Genomic DNA, 19103 nt, shown 5'->3' on the forward strand with positions numbered 1-19103 from the left:
AACAAAATCCCCGCTTCAAAGAAAAGGTATGATGTTGCCACCTCTGAGTCACTCCCACGTTTTGTCCCTTCGGGCCCAGGCGCCTAGCACACCCCCACGGGCAGTGTGACCGCAGGCAAGACCCCCGGCCCATTTTCCTGATCCATCCAGTAGAGGCTTTGGTCTGTACGTGCTCCAAGGCATCTCCTCCCGCTCTGAGATCTAGGATACGAACTCATGTGAGAACGGGCTCTGAAAAGCAACACTCTGGTGGGTTCTCTTTGACTCGCCAACCCACAGGAAGTGAAAGGAGAGGAGTCCCAGGCGGAAGTGGACAGGCGCAGGGGGGAGGGGGACGGGAGGAGAACGGGGAGCTGGAGACCCAGGCACAGGTGTGGCACCCGGGGCCAGCAATGGCTGGGCAGGCTATGCAGCAGAAGGTCCCCGCACTCTGCCTGGAGTAAAATCCCTGCACACCGGCTCCCCGGGGTGAGGACGGCCATTTCTGGCTCTGAGGTATTCCGAATGTCAGGTCTAAAACATGCACAAGCAGGCCTGACGGGAACATGCTTTTCATCTTTCGAAGTGGTAGATTGGAGGAACCAGACTTCAAAAAGCACTGTCCATGAGAACACATTTTCAAAACTACATTGATGCAAATATGGAAATTTGAGCATAGCTGGTCAAATCTACCAATGCCTATTATGACATGGATATCCTATCTAATAAAAGAGTAATATGCAAATTGACCATCACTCCAACACACAATATGGCTGCCCCCATGTGGTCAAAGATCCTGCCCCCATGTGGACACAAGATGGCCACCACAAGATGGCCAGCAGGGTAGGGCAGTTGAGAGGGTCCAGGCCTGCAAGGGAGGGCAGTTGGAGGTGATCAACCCTGCAGGGGAGGGCAGTTAGGGGTGACCAGGCCAGCAGAGGAGGGAAATTGGGGGCAAACAGGCTGGCAGGGGAGCAGTTAGGCATCAATCAGGCTGGCAGCGGAGTGGTTAGGAGGTGATCAGGATGGCAGGCAGAAGCGGTTAGGGGCAATCAGGAAGGCAGGCAGGCGAGCAGTTGGGAGCCAGCAGTCCTGAATTGTGAGAAGGATGTCCGACTGCCCATTTAGGCCCGATCCAAGCAGTCGGAGATCCCTTGAGGGGTCCCAGATTGGAGAGGGTGCAGGCTGGGCTGAGGGACACCACCCCCTCCCCGCCCCCGTGCACGAATTTCGTACACTGGGCCTCTAGTCAAGTTATAATCTAAGATCAAGAAACCCTTTGAATTGATATTAACAACTGAATGTGCAACTTTTAATACATAAAACTTCCCACTAGGCCTAAAAATAAATTTAATTATGCAAAGCACGACTATGTATGTGATTACATGTGATATCTAGTTTAACTTTAGCCTATCTGACCAGTACGGACTTAGAATTCCCAATTATCTTTTAAAAAATTTAAAATATGTCTATATTTGGAATTGGAGAAGGCTACCTGGTTTTGCTAAATTGCAACAAAAAGTAGATAACTGATTAAGTGCTGGGGACGATTCCTGTCACCAATACCCAGGGAAATTGCAGATGCTTCTACCTTTGATCCAGTAACCCCACTTCCAGGAATCCACCCTAAAGATGTACTGGGATAATACAACATGCCATATGTACAATTATTTGTAAATTATTTGTAAAACAAAGGACCACCAATAGGGACTGGCATCAACTATGGCTCATCCCCACAGTGGAGTACTGTGCAATGGTGTAAAAGGAAAGAGGAGGCCTCTATGCACGGCAGTGAAAAGAGCAAGGTACGGAATAGTGTGTAAATATGTTACCTCCTACCTACTGTGCCAGAACTCTGCAGATTTAAAATGCTAACTCTTATTATATCATTTGGAAAAGATTTTGAAATTACCAGATGCAGATGATTCAAGTTTTAATATACTTGAGGCTATCTATGGAACCATGATTATTTATGTGACTTCTCAGGCATAGGGCTGGTAGTGCAAGAATCCTGTAACACTGAAAATTCAATGTAATGGAAATTACACAAAAAGGGATGAAATACGGATGCATGCTTTGACATGCATGAACCCTGAGTGAGAGAAGACAGTGGTAAAAGGCCTCATGTTGATGAAGTGTCCAGAACAGTGAAATCCACGTAGACAGTAAATTCACGGTTGGCAGTGAGGGTAGAGGGAGGGAGCAAGGGGGAATGAATGCTAATGGGTGTGGGGTATTCTTTGGGTGGTAAAATGCTCTACAATTAGATAGTGAGGATGGCTATATAACTTTGTGAAACTAAAAACCAATGAACTGTACACTTTAAAAGGGTGAATTTTACGTTATGTGAATTATATTTCAACTAGAGGCCCGGTGCATAAAATTCATGCATGGGAGGGCAGGGGTGTCCCTCAACCCGGCCTGTACCCTCTCCAATCCGGGACCCCTCAGGGGATGTCCGACTGCCTCTTGCAATCCAGGACTGCTGACTCCTAACCACTCACCTGCCTGATCGCCCCTAACCCCTCTGCCTGCCTGCCTGATCGCCCCTAACAGCTCCCCCACTGGCCTGGTCACCCCTAACCTCCCCTTCCTTGCCCTGCACCTGGGACCCAGGATTCCCTCCCTCTGGCCAGCCACAGGCACCCAGGACCTGGACCGGCTTCACTCGGGCCGGCCTCAGCCGCAGGGGACCATGGGCGGGCAGCTTCGCCCGAGCCACAGTTGTAGGTGCCCGGGACTGCAAGGGTGGGCGGCTTGTCCCTCTCCCTGACCGCAGGCACAGGCGCAGCTACTGGTGCCTGGGACCATGGGGTGGGCGGCTTGTCTCTCTCCCTGACCGCAGCCTGGCTGGTCCCCATTCCTCTCTCGTGAGCTCATTTGTGCCTGGCTGGTCCCCATTCATCTCTCCCCAGTGTTGAGTGTCTGAGCCATTATGGTGTGACGACCATTGGCATATTAGCTCTTTATTATATAGGATAAGGTTGCTATAAAGAAGTCATTTATTAGTTAATCGGGAAAAATCTGAATGCTGACTTGATATTAATTGTTCTTTTAAAAATGTAATAATGGTATTATGGATTTTTAAAAAGAGAATCCTTATATCTTAGAACTACATAGTGACTTATTTACAGATAAAATAATGTAATGTCTCAGATTTGCCTTTAAATAGTCCTAATGGGGTGAGAAGTGAATGGGGGTGGTGGTGGGGGGGAGGAATCCTATTTAATAAAAGCCTAATATGCAAATCAACTGAACGGCGGAATGACTGTTGGAACAACTGGTCACTATGACACGTATTGACCACCAGGGGGCAGATGCTCAACACAGGAGCTGCCCCTAGCCCGCAGGCCCCAGGCCAGCCAAGGTGGGTGCCAGTGGGGGCCCCCCAATCACCCCACCAGTGGCCCCACAGATCGGCCCTGATTGCTGGCCAAGCCTAGGGACCCTACCTGTGCACGAATTTCATGCACAGGGCCCCTAGTAATAAATAAAACAAAATTGACTACATGTTGATATATAATGAAGCAACTAAAAAATAAGAGGTATTTTTCTTTCTACTTTTATATACATGTGAACATTTTCATAAAACAAAGTTTAAAAACAATCTTCCTTAGTCTCTGAAAATGTGACTATACCTACTAAGCCTTTTCTATAAATCACTAAAGAATTCCTACCTAAACCGGGGAGGGAGCTAGTGAGAAAAGGGAAGGAACTGTGGTGTGCGCTGCACAACAGGAAGCAGAAGTGATTTTCTCTAATAACCGACGGGTAAGGCGAGAGAAAAGGAGAAAGCACAGTCGACGAGAGAGAGGGAAAAATTGCACTGTAACTGTGGTTAACCAGGATAAAGAACTAAGTTAATTATTCATTAATGTAACTCCCTGCAAATTTGCTGGTTGTATTTATCTAATAAAATTTGTGAAGGGACCATAGCATAGTATTCCACACAATTATGTGCTGAATATGATCTACTGTACTTGGGATACTTTGCAAATCAAATCAGTTCTTGAGAAAAGAACCCTCATTGCTAGTCATATAGTTATTCATTTATTAAATATTTGACTTGATTTGAATAATGCACATTTAAATAATATTGCTAAGAGGTGAGCACAGCAAAGCAGCATGGATGGCGGAAAGAACCCTCTCATGTGTCCAGCGGGCCCTGGGGTCCAGACTCAGATCCCCCCCTCACTAGCCGTGTAGCCTGGGGCAGATTATTCAGTCTCCTGGAGGCTGCTTCCTCCTCTGTGAAATGGGCATGTTAATACCTCCCTCAAAGGATTGTGGGGAGGTGAGATGAGCTGGTATACCCAAATATCTACTGCAAAGCCCAGCCCCGGGCCGGCTAATGAGTGGCAGCTACGGTGACATTTTAAACATCAGGAGAAGTGTCCGGTAGCAGAGGCTACATTGTTAAAGATCACCCACACCGCCAACAGGGGTGTTTGGTTATATTTCTTAAGTCTCTGATCACCAATGAGGCTACTAATAAAAAAGCCTGCAAAGGTACAGGAAAGTTTTACAAAAGGCAAGCTGTCCAATCACAGCAAAATTAAAATGAGCAACAGGAGCTACTCGCTGGTTAATGTCAACAAAGCCCACAACCCAGATGCTGGGGCAACACCTATACTGCAGCCCACATTTTACATGTAAAACCCCACGCCGCTCTCCTGGCACTGACACGAAGTTAGCCGAGCACGTGTGCAATGGATCCGTTATTCATTCAACCAATTCGTGAAGCACGGGAGCCAACTCCAGCCGCGGAAGTCAGCTGAGAGCCTGCCGCTCGCCTCAGAGCACTGAAGGTCAGATTCGGTGAGAACGGAATCGCTTTTAGACATAAATGTCTTTTGCTTATGAAGGAATATACACCAAAGAACATTGAGAAGCCAACTAAAAGTAAAAAAAAAAAAGAAAAAAAAGAAAGAAAAGAAAAAGATCATAATCCTACCACTGAGGGGAAAAACCGGTAATCACTGTTGGTATAGTTCTTTCAGATGTTTGCACAGATTTGGTCTATGCCGTCGGAATGATACAGCGTATACAGTCTGATATCCTGCTTTTGACTCCTAACATAAAAACACAATACATGAGCATTTTCACTGTTGTTACCCATCAGATAGTGTTAAAGACACACAGCGTTCAGTCAGGAGGTGCCAGTGTTCTGGCCATGCCCTGTGCTTGCTTCCCCTATTGTTTCCCATCCAGTTCCCCCTGTGCAGAATGCCACAATGAACCCCTTTATTCACCACGCACTTTCGGTGTTTACACTCACAATAGCGACAGATAAAGGGTCAGTTCATGCCATTCTCCCAGCAGTGAGTGCAGCCCCACTGCAGCCACAGCACGCAGAAAACCTGAGTATTAGCGCGAGTTTCAGAATACATGCCCACCAGCGGGGTGGTTCTCGCTTCTCCGCTCTGTGGTAACCCCAGTTCAGCAAATCTTCCCGTCTGCCCGTGGATCCAACGTGGACAAAGCTAACTTTGCAGGCAGCCGTTCTCTACAGTAAAGACACAGGCGAGGGCAACCAGTTCTTAATATTAAAAAATACATGAAAGGATGCCCTGACCGGTGTGGCTCAGTGGATAGAGCGTCGGCCTGCGGACTGAAAGGTCCCAGGTTCGATTCCGGTCAAGGGCATGTACCTGGGTTGCAGGCACATCCCCAGTAGGAGGTGTGCAAAAGGCAGCTGATGGATGTTTCTCTCTCATCAATGTTTCTAACTCTCTATCCCTCTCCCTTCCTCTCTGTAAAAAATCAATAAAATATATTAAAAAAATAAATAAATAAAAAATACATGAAAGGAAAAGGAAAAAGAGAGAGCACAGCGTGGGGAGCTTGGCTGAGTTTGGCCCAAGAGCCAGTATGGCGGGGTTAAGAAGAGCTGGCGAATGAGTGCAGGAGGCCATTCTCAGGACGGGAGAACATTGTAAAGAAAGGAGAGTAGCCCGAGACACACTCCCTCTACTTAAACTAGGCCCGCGGGCGTTTGGGTGGCCACAGTCTCCCGTCTCAGGAGGCCTCGCACTTGACCTGAGTGGGTTGCTGTCGGGAGACCGCAGCTCTCACGGTCTCACCGGTTAAGTCCTACGAAGAAAGACCAAGTGAGTCCCAGCTCAGACGGCCTGCCTTTCCTCCAGCAAGTGGAGAGGAACAGAATGATGGTCAACGGCCTCGCAGGCCACGCTGAGGCCAGTGAGAGGACGGGGCAGGCCAACAACCGGGGACGGGTCAGCGCAGGCCACAGCTCACCCTGCACTTGCTCTGAGCGCTGGATGCTGACTGCGACCCAGCCACCATCCCTGCCGCTGCGAACAGCACAGCGATGTGCACCCAGGCGCAAGACAGAGCCCTCAGCTCTGACCACTCACCTCGGGGTGGGGTGGGGAGGGGGGATCACTGAATATTTAGAAGTTAGAATGCCACGTGTGCAGTCTAGTTCAGGCCTGTATGAGGATGGCCGGCCAGTGTGAAGTGAAATAATGTGGCCTTTTAGAGGCCAAAGGAGGTTTGTCTAAAATCCATCTTCTCTAAAAGATCCCCAACCAAACCAGGGCTACGGAGTGCCAGCTTCCCAGGCAGAGGGGCACGTGGGGGCCCACGCGGGCCGTTGGGAGCAACAGCACCCGGCGCCGGTGAAGGACACCCCTCCCCTGCTCCAGGGTCCTGTGTGGAGGGAGCAGCAGGGGAGCGGGGAGAACCAGGCCCTCCCTCAGGGCTCCACCCTGCACTCACCTCTAGGGTCTTTCTCCATTTCCTGACGAGACCTTCTGGCTGTTCTGCTTTGATTTACTTTCACTTATAAAAAGGGTGGTACGAGAAACATCAGCCATAACCATGAAAACAATGATTTCTCCTAGGAGTTTTATAAAAATCAGGCTTCACTTTTTTTTTAAATTTTAAATCCTCACTGGAGGATATTTTTTCCATTGATTTTTAGAGAGAGTGGACAGGAGGGAGGGAGGGGGGAAGGGAGAGAGGGGGGGATATAACCTACAACCCAGGTATGTGCCCTTGACCGGGAATCAAACCTGAGATCCTTTGGGCGCCGGCTGGCACTCCAACTGCTGAACCCCACCAGCCAGGGCGAACTTGACTGTGAATCAAGAAAAGATAACTCCAGCCGAAACCGGTTTGGCTCAGTGGATAGAGCATCGGTCTGCGGACTGAAAGGTCCCAGGTTCGATTCCGGTCAAGGGCATGTACATTGGTTGCGGGCACATCCCCAGTAGGGGGCGTGCAGGAGGCAGCTGGTTGATGTTTCTCTCTCATGGATGTTTCTAGCTCTCTATCCCTCTCCCTTCTTCTCTGTGAAAAATCAATAAAATATATTTAAAAAAAGAAAAGAAAAGAAAAGATAACTCCTGGACAGCCTTCTCTTATGATCCCTCCCCCCACCACCCCCAATTTTCTAAAAATAAAGACATTGCAGAAGTTTTTCATGAAGCAACTACCTCGAATGTACCCTTTAGGATACAGTAGTCATCAGAATTATTTTTGGAAAGCTGAGTAGGTCAAGAATACCTAAAATAACCCGGTTTCTATTTAAAACGCCCAATTGCTTTGCCACTTAGAAGGAGAGAAAGATTACTTAAAAGAATTATTCAAAATGTAGATGTTGCCAGCGTGCGTATCTCACAGGGCCTGGCGGTGATGACCCAAAGGACAAAGAAACAGACTTCCTTCCACAGAAACGTGAACGCAGCCACGTCCTTGAGGAACAGCTCGCACCTGCGGGAGACAGGGCCCCTCCTGACTCCAGGAAAACACGGGAACTGAATCACCTGTCAAATCCAAATTAAATAAGGAAGTCCGTTTTAAAGGGACATTACAGCCTGGCCGGCGTGGCTCAGTGGTTGGGCACCTCTATCTATGAACCAGGAGGTTAGGGTTCGATTCCCGGTCAGGGCACATGCCTGGGTTGCCGGACTCGATCCCCAGTGCAGGGTGCGCAGGCGGCAGTTGATCAATGATTCTCTCTCATCATTGATGTTTCCATCTCTCTCTCCCTTCCTCTCTGAAGTCAAATTAAAAAAATAAAATAAAATAAAATGAAGGGACATTACAGGCCACAATCTCAAATGTTCTAACCGAAGGAATTCCACAGACAAGAGGAATTGAATTCCGCTTCCGAGGGCTGGCCACGAGGAAGTCATTCTGGCAAAAGGTGAGCCACTCTTATCGGCTGGAAGCCGACAGCAGGGCACCAATTAGCCGGACAGAAGCTGTCAAGAGGCAATTCCCAAAATTTCAAAAAGAAGGTCACTACCAAGTGACTTAAACAAAAATACTGCTTTTGTCATGTTGTTCCCAGTGCCCCGGGGAAATGAAACCGGTGTTTCAATTTGCCAGAAGCCCACGGGGCACAGGAGCCTGGGGTAGGCTGCGCTCACGGAGAGCAGAGAAGGGGATTCATTTTTTTAAAAAATATATATTTTATTGATTTTTCACAGAGAGGAAGGGAGAGGGATAGAGAGCTAGAAACATCGATGAGAGAGAAACATCAACCAGCTGCCTCCTGCACACTCCCTACCGGGGATGTGCCCGCAACCAATGTACATGCCCTTGACCGGAATCGAACCTGGGACCCCTCAGTCCGCAGGCCGACGCTCTATCCACTGAGCCAAACCGGTTTCGGCAGAAGGGGATTCAAAGGAAAAGGGGGCTGCCCAGAAGGAGCTCACTAGCTAGCGTGTGTGTGCGTGTGCATGTGCGTGTGCGTGTCTGAGGGGACGAGGATAAACCTCAGGGCTCTGAGCTCCTCAGGGAGGGAGGGCCTAGCTCCGAGCCTGGCATGCGGCCCAGGCTCAGGTGTAAGGTGAGCACTGAGAAGGGGCGGGAGTTAGCCAACGCCTCCCAAGGGCACCCACGGGAGGGCGGGGTTTTTCGCATCCGAGCTCTATTGCAGAGAATCTGGATGAACAACTGTCCTCATCCCTCGGCCCACCGAGCATTTACTGGTCACCGACCTCATTTGTGTCCCCCTCTGGGCCGCACGTCACCAGCATCAAGGAAAACCGCCTGCTCCGCGTGGTGACTGTCCACGCTGCGGCTGTGCATCTTCTTCTGCGGTGGGCTCCCTGTCTACATTGCAGCAGTGCATCGGCCGGGCCGGGGCGCCCAGAGACCGACCCCCTCGCCCGCCTGGTGACGCGACCACCCACCTTTGGTAGGTCCTTTCCTGCTGAGCACGGCCTGCTGCTCCTCCGTGATGTTCAGCCGCCGCACCACGTCGGCCAGAGCCGACTTCAGCAGCTGGATGTCGTCCTCTTGCATCTGCACCCGCTGCTCCAGGGAGGCGATGCGGTCCGTCACCTCCATGCTACTCGCCGCAGAGGCGCTGTCATCTGAACCAAGGAAAGGAGCAAGTGAGTCTCACGTGCACCCCAGGGAGGCCAGCCCAGTGCGCACAGCCGTCGCTGTGACGGAGTAATTAAACCCCAAGGTGACGGCCTTCCTGCAGAATCACGTGCAGCCTTTCATACAAAGGGCTACACTTCCTTCTACTACAGTCTTCCTCCGCCGTGGGAGTGCTCCTCATTGTTATTTATTATTATTATTTTTTAATCCTCACCTGAGGATATGTTTCTATTGATTTTTGGAGAGACAGGAAAGGAGAAACATCGATGTGAGAGAGAACATCGGTTATCTCCCATATGTGCCCCAACCAGGAATCGAACCTGCAACCTTTTGGTGTACGGGATTGATGCTCCAACCAACTGCGCCACCAGCCAGGGCAGTGCGTCTCATGTTTTAAACTGTTTTCATTGCTGCTGTATTTTTCTAGATGCAGGCCGCCTTATCTCGTCCATGAGATCAGAGAACCTCGGAGGTAGAGGGATATGGGAACCTGTCTATTTCTACTTCCCACACATTGCCCAATCCAGCGCACCGTCTTCCAGCTGTTGCTCCAACACACAGGTAGGTCAGAGAGTCACGAGGCCACACCATCCCTCGGGCAAGACTTTTAGGGACTGGCTACGTGGACCAAGCAGTATGAGGGGTCAGTCTGTGCGGTGTGCGTACCCGTAGCCATGGTAACCACATTTTCTCGTAAGGAATCGCTGATTCCCATTCCTCCGCAAGGTGCGCCAGGCCTGCGTGATCGTCCCCGCCTCTCTGACCCCCCTTTATGCCGTTCTCCCCTTGGGCACCCCATTGTGGTCGTGCTGACCTCCCTCCCACCTGAGGGTTCTGTACCTGCTGTTGCCTTTGCTTAAAACATTTCTCAACCAGCTTTTCCCATAATCAAAGTCCTCGATCTTTACGTCTCCACTCAATGGGAGCCCTTCAGGAACCTTTTAAACAGCCTTACTGACGCTGCCACCTGGCAATACTTCAACCCCATTTCTTCCTTCACAGCTTCACTACGAACTCTGACGGCTCACGGGCCTGCTTACTGTCTAGTCTCCTGGCTGAAACGTGCACAGGGCAGAGTCGCTCCGCTTCCAGGCACAGCAGACCCTGTGGGACGGCACCCGCTGCAGAAAGCAAGTGTTAAGCCTGGAAGCACACACAACAGCTTCTTGAGGGTTCTAGAAGTGGGCCCAGCAGCACAGACACTCCGACGGGGCTTTACGTGCGCTTGGCGGAGGCAGATGGACAACGAAGCCCTTTTCTGTGGTGTTCAGCCAGAGCCGAGTGCGCACGACGGGGGAGGGTCCGTGTGGAAAACCCGTCACAGTTTTACCCCTAAGGAAACCCAGAAGTGAAGTCCGAAGACGGTGAACACTGAAGAGAGCGGGGAAATCCCGGGAAGGAAAAGGCCAGAGAGGGGATCCCCAAACTGTCTGTTCACATACAGGGCCCCACGGACTCAGCCATCCAGCTGACTACCTACAGAAGCTCCGGCTGGGGCTGGAGCTGCAGCCTAGAAACCGAGCTCGCAGTTCAAGTCCAACGAGAAAGGTCCCCACGGGACACAGGAAAGAGTGCTCGTCAGAGAGAGCAGAAACCAGGATGTCCGCCACCGAACATTCATCACGCCCGGGGGCAATCCCAGGACACACAGGACATCGAAGGATCAAGACACGGGACACGTTCTCAGGAGAAGAGAAAGTAAGCTGAGTACAGACCCAAAATGAACAAAACATGGGCACTAACAGAAGACACGTGGATATCCACTTCCTTCAAGGACCAACAGGCCTGGGAAAATAGGCTCAATGTCAGCAGCCATAGGAAGATGCAAATGAAAGCCACAGTGCGACCGCACTGCACACCTGCAGGAATGGCTCAAATGTAAAATGCTGACAAAACCAAAGGCCGTGAGGATACAGGGCGACGGGAGCTCTGCTACAGGGCTGCGGGGCACACGTGACGGTCTGGCCACGCGGGAGAAGGTTGTGCAGTTCCTTGGAAAGCTAAACATACACTTAGCATGTGACCTCGCAATCCCCAGGCACGGACTCGAGAGAAACGAACGCTCGCAGTATAGTGGCTCCACGCAGACTTGGTAGATGGGGAACAACGCAGGTGTGCTCCCCCTGGTGAATGGACCGGCGTGGCACACCCACACAGTGGAGTACCGCACCGGGACAGGAAGGAGTGACCGATGGGTACCGGCAACAATTTGGACGGCTCTCATGGCATGACGCTGAGGGAAGGAAGCCAGTCTTACACACTGTACGATCCATGTATGAGCTTTCCACAAGACAGAGCTTAGGGAAGAACAGGTCAGTGGGTGCCAAGGGCTGGGGGAGGGGCTCAGCACAGGGAGATTGGGAGAGTATAGGCAAGCTCTGCGTCCTGGTGGAGGTGGCAGTTACATGCATCAAGACTGTGTTAACATACACAGGGTTATCTCAAAGTGGGAATTTTGTTGAATGTTAAGCTAAAAAATAAAATAACTTTTTGAAGTTACCCTGGCTGGGTAACTCAGTTGGTAAGCGTGTCATCAGGATATGCTAAAGTGGCAGGTTAGATCTCCAGTCAGGGCACATACAAGAAGCAACCAATGAATGCATAAATAGGGGAATAGGAATTCCCAATAAATCAATCTCTCTCTCTCTCTCCCCCCTTCCCTTCCCTTCCTCCCTTCCATTCTCTTTAAAAATCAATGGAGCCCAGCTAGCCTGGCTCAGTGGTTGAGCACTGACCTATGGGCGAGGAGGTCATGGTGGGATTCCAGGTCTGGGCCCATGCCTGAGTTATAGGCTCAGTCCTCAGTAGGGGGCATGCAGGAGGCAGCTGATTAATGATTCTCTCTCATCATTGATGTTTTCATCTCTCTCCCTCTTCCTTCCTCTCTGAAATCAATACAAATATATATATATATATATATATATATATATATATATATATATATATATATGTGTGTGTGTGTGTGTGTGTATATATATATATGTGTGTGTGTGTATATATATATATATATATATATATATATAATAACTTTTCGAGAGTCCAAGCAACAGCAGGTCTACCTACTGGCTTCGTCAACCAGGGGTTACTTTTGCTTGTTGAGGTTGGTTGCTCTTATACCATCTCAGCAAAGGGACGTTTCAATGAAAACTGAGTCCTTGTGGCTCATTTGCGAGAGGCCGTCCTTAAGTTCTCCAGCACATCTCGTGGATGGACAGGTCCTGTGGGATTTCCCCACTTGCCCTTGGGCCAGCGTTGTCCTTGGGAAAACAGGCAAGTCCCCCTTCATAACGTCAAGAGCGAGGGGGTGAGGAGGACCAAAGGGCATGTTACATCTGTCTTCCCTCTGAGGAGCTGAACAGCTGGATGAAACCCTCCAACGTGTGAGCAAAAGACGGGAGGGCAAGTCTGTGTGACAGCTGCCACGTGGGATCCTGGGCCACCGCACACCTCGCCAGGAAGGCCGTGGCTGCAGGAAAAAGGCAGGGAGGGTCCCCTTGAGCTAAGCCCACGTCGGAGAGGACTTGCAGGAGAGGCAAATACTGTGGTCATTCTTAGCACGGACTCTGGGTTCAAATCCGCCCACTACTTGCCAGCCGTGTGGTGTAGGCACAGTATTTCATCCCCATGTGCCTCTGTTTCCCCATTTGTAAAACAGGGACAACAGTTATCTAATGTTATAATAGGAAGTGAATTAATATATGTAGAGCACTTAGGCTATCCTTTTGCAGGTAGTAAGTGCTTTATAAATGTAAGCTATGATTAAGCGATTGTCATCATTACTGATAAAAATTACCAAAGTAAATTCAAGTTGAACATTTCCTTGAAAATTCCTATATGCTGTCTAAACACCGACATGCAAAATAGTACTGAAAAATTAATTGGAAATTGGTGCTTTATTAATGGTAGGTGTTTTCCATGTCATAAAAGAGCCTGGCACACAGAATCCCACGCGTTCCTGTCCTCTCCTGGGGCTGAGCAGACAGCGGCCGGGGGAGGGCACGCCTGCTCACGGCTGAGCCTGAGCACGAGGCTGTGGGGCCAGCACGGCGCTGACAGGAATGCACGGCAGCCTCTATGGCGCAACCTTGTGTTTTCAAAACAATCACAACAACGTATCAAGCACGACAGGCCTGCTCTGAGTTCTAAAAACTTAGGGTGCAAAGAGCATCCGTGTGGCCTCAGTCTGGCCTGCAGACGGCTTTACTAAAACTGCATGCACCGGACTCTGCTTTCATTCTATTGTGAAATTTGTATAAAAAAAAAAGTCTCATTTTAAAATTTTACAACAAAAACAAAATAAAAAACAAACCCCGCACCCCAAACCCAACGAACAAAACCCGAACCTCCTGAACACACCTGCCTTCAAATACAAGTGATTCTACACCGAATGTCAGGCCCGCTAAGAGACCCTCCGTTTATGGGACTGGCTGAGCTTTTCCCTAAGACACGACCCGGTGCTTTCCGTGTGACCCTGGGAACCGACCGCCCCCGCCGGCAGCCCCTCTCCGGACGGGGCGTGTGAGCGCGTGGCGTTCTGACCCTCATGTGCACGGCAAGGCCAGGGGTTCAAACGACCTCACCCTCCAGGGCCGCCGGGCAGGGGCTGACTCGCATAATGAAAGGCAAACCCCAAAGCCTGGTGTAACGACACCCCCTTTCCCACCTCTGAACCCGGCACAGGGTTCCACAGCACAAGACGGGGGAGTTCACCCGAGTTCCATCCAAGGAAACCTCATGGGACTGGGAATCCCACACAGAGAAAACCCTTGTTTATGTTCAAGTCGTTTTCGTTCCTGAACCTCTCCAGTTGATCCAAGGAAGTCGTTAAAAGTTTTAACAATCCAGCCTCCATCTTTTCCTCCAAGTTTCACATCCTTGTCAAGCACCCTAACCTCAGGAGTGGGGGGCGGGAGGGGCTTGGAAAAAAAGAACATTCTCTCTCTCTTCTCACCTGTTGGGTTTTTAAACTTCTGTCTGAACTAGAACCACTGGCTGGGGCCGGGCACCCGCTCCTTTCCTGAGGAAGCCAAGGGCACCCGCTTACACGCGTCAGGCAGTGTCCCGCACCTCAGCATCGGGGACTCTCTCAGTGACCAGCCGCACCAGCCGGTGCTCTGGCAAGGGCAGGCAGGACTTAATCTGGGCAGGAACCAGCCGCCGGGTGCCAGGCCCCCGATGCAGACGTCCCAGCGGCCACCGGCCCTGGAAGCTGCTCTGCCTCCCCCGCCAGCAGCAGACCTTCTTGGGGCGCAATGCCAGCCTCGTGGCATCTTGTCGAGGTGCAGGCACAGCTCAGGAAGCCAGTCCTCGGGAAGGCTGGTGAGCGGCCCCCCTGCACTGGGCGGCTGGGCCTGGGGCCCCGGGAAACGCACTGACGTGGCACCCAGATCGGGCAGGGCCGGTTCCTGGGTCTGCCACTCATTAGCCGCGTGACCCTGGCAAGTGGCTGACCACCCGGGAACACCCCCACCTGCTTTCTGAGGTTGGTGAGGATAATGTTAATGTTCATGAGACATCTGAGACAAAGACGGCAGGCAGATGCTCAGCACAGGCGGCAGTGGGCATTCGTCCAGTTCGTTGTTGTTACTATTATTGTTCATAACAGCGAAAGGCAAACTCTGACCTTCGGTGAAATCAACATCAACAATAGTCACTGAGCACCTTCTGCGAGAACTGTGCGTGCTGGGCCCCGGGGAGGCCCGGACTAGAGCAGACGGAGCGCCTCTGGTCAGTCCAGGAGATGTGACAGTGACCTGAAGGGAGAGGACAGTTCCATATACCCGCCCCCCCTCACTGGCAGCACGTGATTCGTGGGCAAAGGACGGAACGGGCCTCACATCCACGGCTCCGTCTCAGACTTGGTGCTCGTGAGAACCGAGCCAAACGCCTCTTCCTTCCGAATTTAAAGTGATGTCATGGGTCCAGGTAGCACCTACGTCACCTCTGGTTCCACAGGGAAAAGGATGACCTTGAGGCTCTGCCCTTACCCTGGATCTGCAGGTGGCTACGGTGGCTATGACTTTTAAGTTGAATTACCACCTTACGGTAAAAAGTGGCACAAAAAGATCTTCCAGGAACCTGTCTGTTTCATTGTATTCAACAGGCGAGGGAGGTGCACTCTTCTCCATTCCCAAGACCGCCTCACTATGTAGAGATAAACAGCTCTGCGCCCTGCAGATCTGGTGATACGAAGACCTGCGGCTGCCAAGTGAGTCCCGGCGTCCAAGGGGCCTATCAGTTTAAAAAGGGTCACTTAGAACCTGCCCCTGCGTCTTGAGATGTTCCTACTTTCTTCTCTCTAATTCCTTAAGACAAGAAGAGCTGCCCTCTATCCCCACTGTGTGCCTGACGCCTCGCCTCCCGGAGTCTCTCCAGGCCACACAGCTTCCTCCCGTCGCACAGATGATTCATGCAGCAGAAAGTGACCAGCTGGGGACCAGCGGAAGGTCTCAGCTCTTCCCACTGTATCGCGTGGTCCACCCAATGTCGGCATTAATTCCAGTGGGACTTGCATGGTCCTGAGTAAAATATGCATCATTTTACCTTTTCCAAATTAGACAAAGGTATTTAGGGGGGAATCTTATTACCGGGTTTTAGTATCTTAGACCCAGTCAGGTGAGCAGTGAGGAATGAGCCTTCCTCTCCGTAACCTGCGGGTGGACATCTCATCACAGCTGGCTTCCCCTGTGCGCACTGTTTGCGGAAAAGCCGTGTTACACTGTCACACCTGGGCCACCTGAAACAGGCCGTGTGGGGAGGCCCCACCTCCTCTGCTGTGTCAGGGCCTGGACCGGCGCCTCGGATGTGCGGCTCTGAGCCCCTGACCTGGCTGGGGGGCTGCCGCTGCCTCTCTCCTAAGACTCCTTGTTCTCCCGATTGTGTGGGTCAGTCAGGAACCCTGAGCCTTGTTCGTCCCTGGGCTGGACCTGCCACGTGAGCGCCAGCCCTGAGATTCATCACAGAAAATCACATGAACAGACCCTACCCAGCGGTCAACCTGTCTCGACAGCTACCGTTCGCGCGCCTGACTGTGAAGGGATCCTACAACAGCCCTCGGCTGGAGCGGATGCGGCCTCTGCCTGTTGATGACAGGAACTTCAGCAGAGCCTCTTGAACTGGGGGGGGAGGGAGGGGAGGAGGGGAGAGGGGGGTAAGTGGTATGAAGACCTTTTCTGAGTCTTTGGTTGTGAAACTGGAGACCAGGAGAAACACATACATCACCTTGAGAAGCAACACGTGACTATGCTGAATTCAGATGACATGGTGTGGTTTAAAGCTAACACATTTTTTGTTCAATTCAATAAAATATTATTGAGCATCCTTCTGGGCTAGACCTCATGCCGGGCAATGCAGTGACGGTGCAACCTTCTAAACTCCAGGGCGCTCAGTCTGCCAGGGGAGAGACGGGCCCACAGATACCCAGCCCAGAAACGGAGGAACCAATGGGAGCGATCGCACAGCCCCCACCGCCCCGATCACCCCTCAGCAAGAAGTCTGGCTCCAGATGCAACACGAGGACCAGACAAACCCAGATCAGAACACAGGCGGAGGAGGAAGAGCAGGGTTTCAGGCGAGCATCTGAGCTTCCATGAATGAAGCAAGAATAAGTACAATCACAGCAAGAACAGCCTGGGCATTCTCGAGTTGAGTATTTAGGAAACTTGTTAATGACTTTATTGTGAAATATACTTTCATTTCATTTTTGCCTGACAAAGACTTCCCAAGGAAGCCTGGGAGCCTTCAAAATCTTTGGAGTGTCCTTTTAATACCACGCACACACATGTGCACACACACGTGCACTCACATACATGTATGCACACACGCACACACACACCTCTACCTCTGCAGAAGTTATCTTGCTTCCTGTTTCTGTGAGAAACTACAAGACTCAGGTACTTCAAGGTTGTTCGACCCTTTCCCCCGCGGCTTTAAAGCAAACGCGGGATCCTGCCTGCAGTTGAGCAGGAAAGCCGCCCCCAGTGACGCGTGACACAACCTGCTTTACAGCGTGGCCCCTGCGCTGGGTTCAGTGGCACCAGGAGCCACAGGCGGGAAGGGTGCATCCGGTGTCTGGGACAGCTGGGATGTCAGAGAGGAAAAAGACTACAGCCTTTGAGCAGCACTCCTGGCAAGCCCGGCAGGGTTGCCAAGTCCTAACCATAGAAGGAAAGATGAGCATGAGGGTTGGACTGAAAAAGGTCTGGCCGCTGCAGTCCCAATTCTAGTTCACCGGGAGACCAGCTACTGCAACATTCGCCCGTCACACCTCTGGATAAGATGTCATCGGCTCCTAACTGACTTAACAGAGAGTTATCTAAAAGGTAGCTTTAAGAAAAGTTTGTTTGCTACATCATTTCAAAACCTTTCAGCAAAAAGAACATGCGTCTTGGCTGGTGCGGCTCAGTTGGCTGGAGCATCATCCTGAGCACGGAAGCGTCTTAGATTCCATTCTGACTGAGGGCACACCCCGGGGCTGCAGGTTTGTTCCCGAGGCAATGGATTGATGTTTCGCTCTCACATTGATGTTTCTCTCTCTCTATCTCTTCCTATCTCTCTCAAATCAGTAAAAATATGTCCTCAGGTAAGGGTTTTGAAAGAAGAATAAAATAAAAGCTATTATTATCTTAAATTTTTCTATTAATTTCCATTAGTATAAAATTTTTCTGTTTGAAGTACTATGCAGTTACATTATCAAAACACTGACAGTCTTCTAGACTAGTGGTCTCCAACCAGTGGTCCGTGAGGTCCAAAAGGTTGGCGACCGCTGTTCTAGACTGAACAGTTCGGATTAGTTTCAGACAATATTCCCTCGCATGAAAGTTTGTCCTTTGATAGTTGAGATGAAAACTCATGCCCGGCTAGTCTGGCTCAGTGGTTGAGTGTCGACCCATGAACCAGGAGGTCATGGTTCAATTCCAGGTCAGGGCACATGCCCAGATTGTGGGCTTGATCCCCAGTAGGGGGTGTGCAGGAGGTCAGCCGATCGACGATTCTCTCTCATCATTTATGTTTCTATCTCTCCCTCTCCTCTCCTCTCTTTGAAACCTGAAATCAATAAAAACATATTTTAAAAAAATCAGTGCATGTGTCCTCAGCTAGTGACCACATCTTAAAAATAAAAACCAGGAAAGAATAGTTCAAATGTTCAAAATCCACCAATGGGGCCAACGCCAGATAACTGGTTCCCCAGGACAAAACTTCCTAACACTCATTGATGCTGGTGGCCCGTCTTTGGGGTAATCCAGTGGGTACGTGGCTCATGGCAGACAGTAACCCTGAAAACACCTGGCTTCTCGTTGTACAGCTCACCTGTTAGGCTCCTACCAAAACAGTGGAGCTGCCACATGCTAAGGTTAGACTCTAAAGGCAGGCCCGGGTCCTACCCTCCCACCACCCCCATCCCTTTTCAGTGGTGGCTGTTGTTATGGTAAACCCTTTTCTCGGCTTTTCTCAGGGACATTGTGTAACTACTTCTTAAAAAGTGCCATCAACTTCTGCTTCTAGCCAAGATGCAGTAACAGCTGTCCTACTTGAAACAGCTACAATGAAAAGAAAACTACACAACACAGACAGGGTGGGACAGCGATTGCTCCCAGGTGGGGAGCAGGAGAGGAGACCCCGAGGCAGCTCCCAGGAAGTGATGTGGGGAGGGGACCCCCCTAAGCTGGGGAGACAGAGCTGGAAGCCCAGAAAAGCCACCAGGACTAGAGTTCGCGGGACAGAGGACTGAAGAGGAGGGGGCTGCAAAGAGAGGCAAC

General features: G+C 50.8%; 1 protein-coding gene across 2 annotated transcripts in view; it reads right to left on the reverse strand.

The window, feature by feature from the left end:
- EML1 (EMAP like 1) overlaps nt 1-19103 on the reverse strand; it is a 149243-nt gene that overhangs the window by 54526 nt on the left and 75614 nt on the right. For both annotated transcript variants that reach the window (XM_079769026.1, XM_079769027.1), the window contains exon 2: nt 9150-9332. In XM_079769026.1, the coding sequence (XP_079625152.1) occupies nt 9150-9332 (183 nt within the window). The remainder of the gene's footprint in view (nt 1-9149; nt 9333-19103) is intronic.

The sequence above is a fragment of the Cnephaeus nilssonii genome (genome assembly GCF_951640355.1).
Source record: "Cnephaeus nilssonii genome assembly, chromosome: 4".
NCBI lineage: Eukaryota > Metazoa > Chordata > Mammalia > Chiroptera > Vespertilionidae > Cnephaeus > Cnephaeus nilssonii.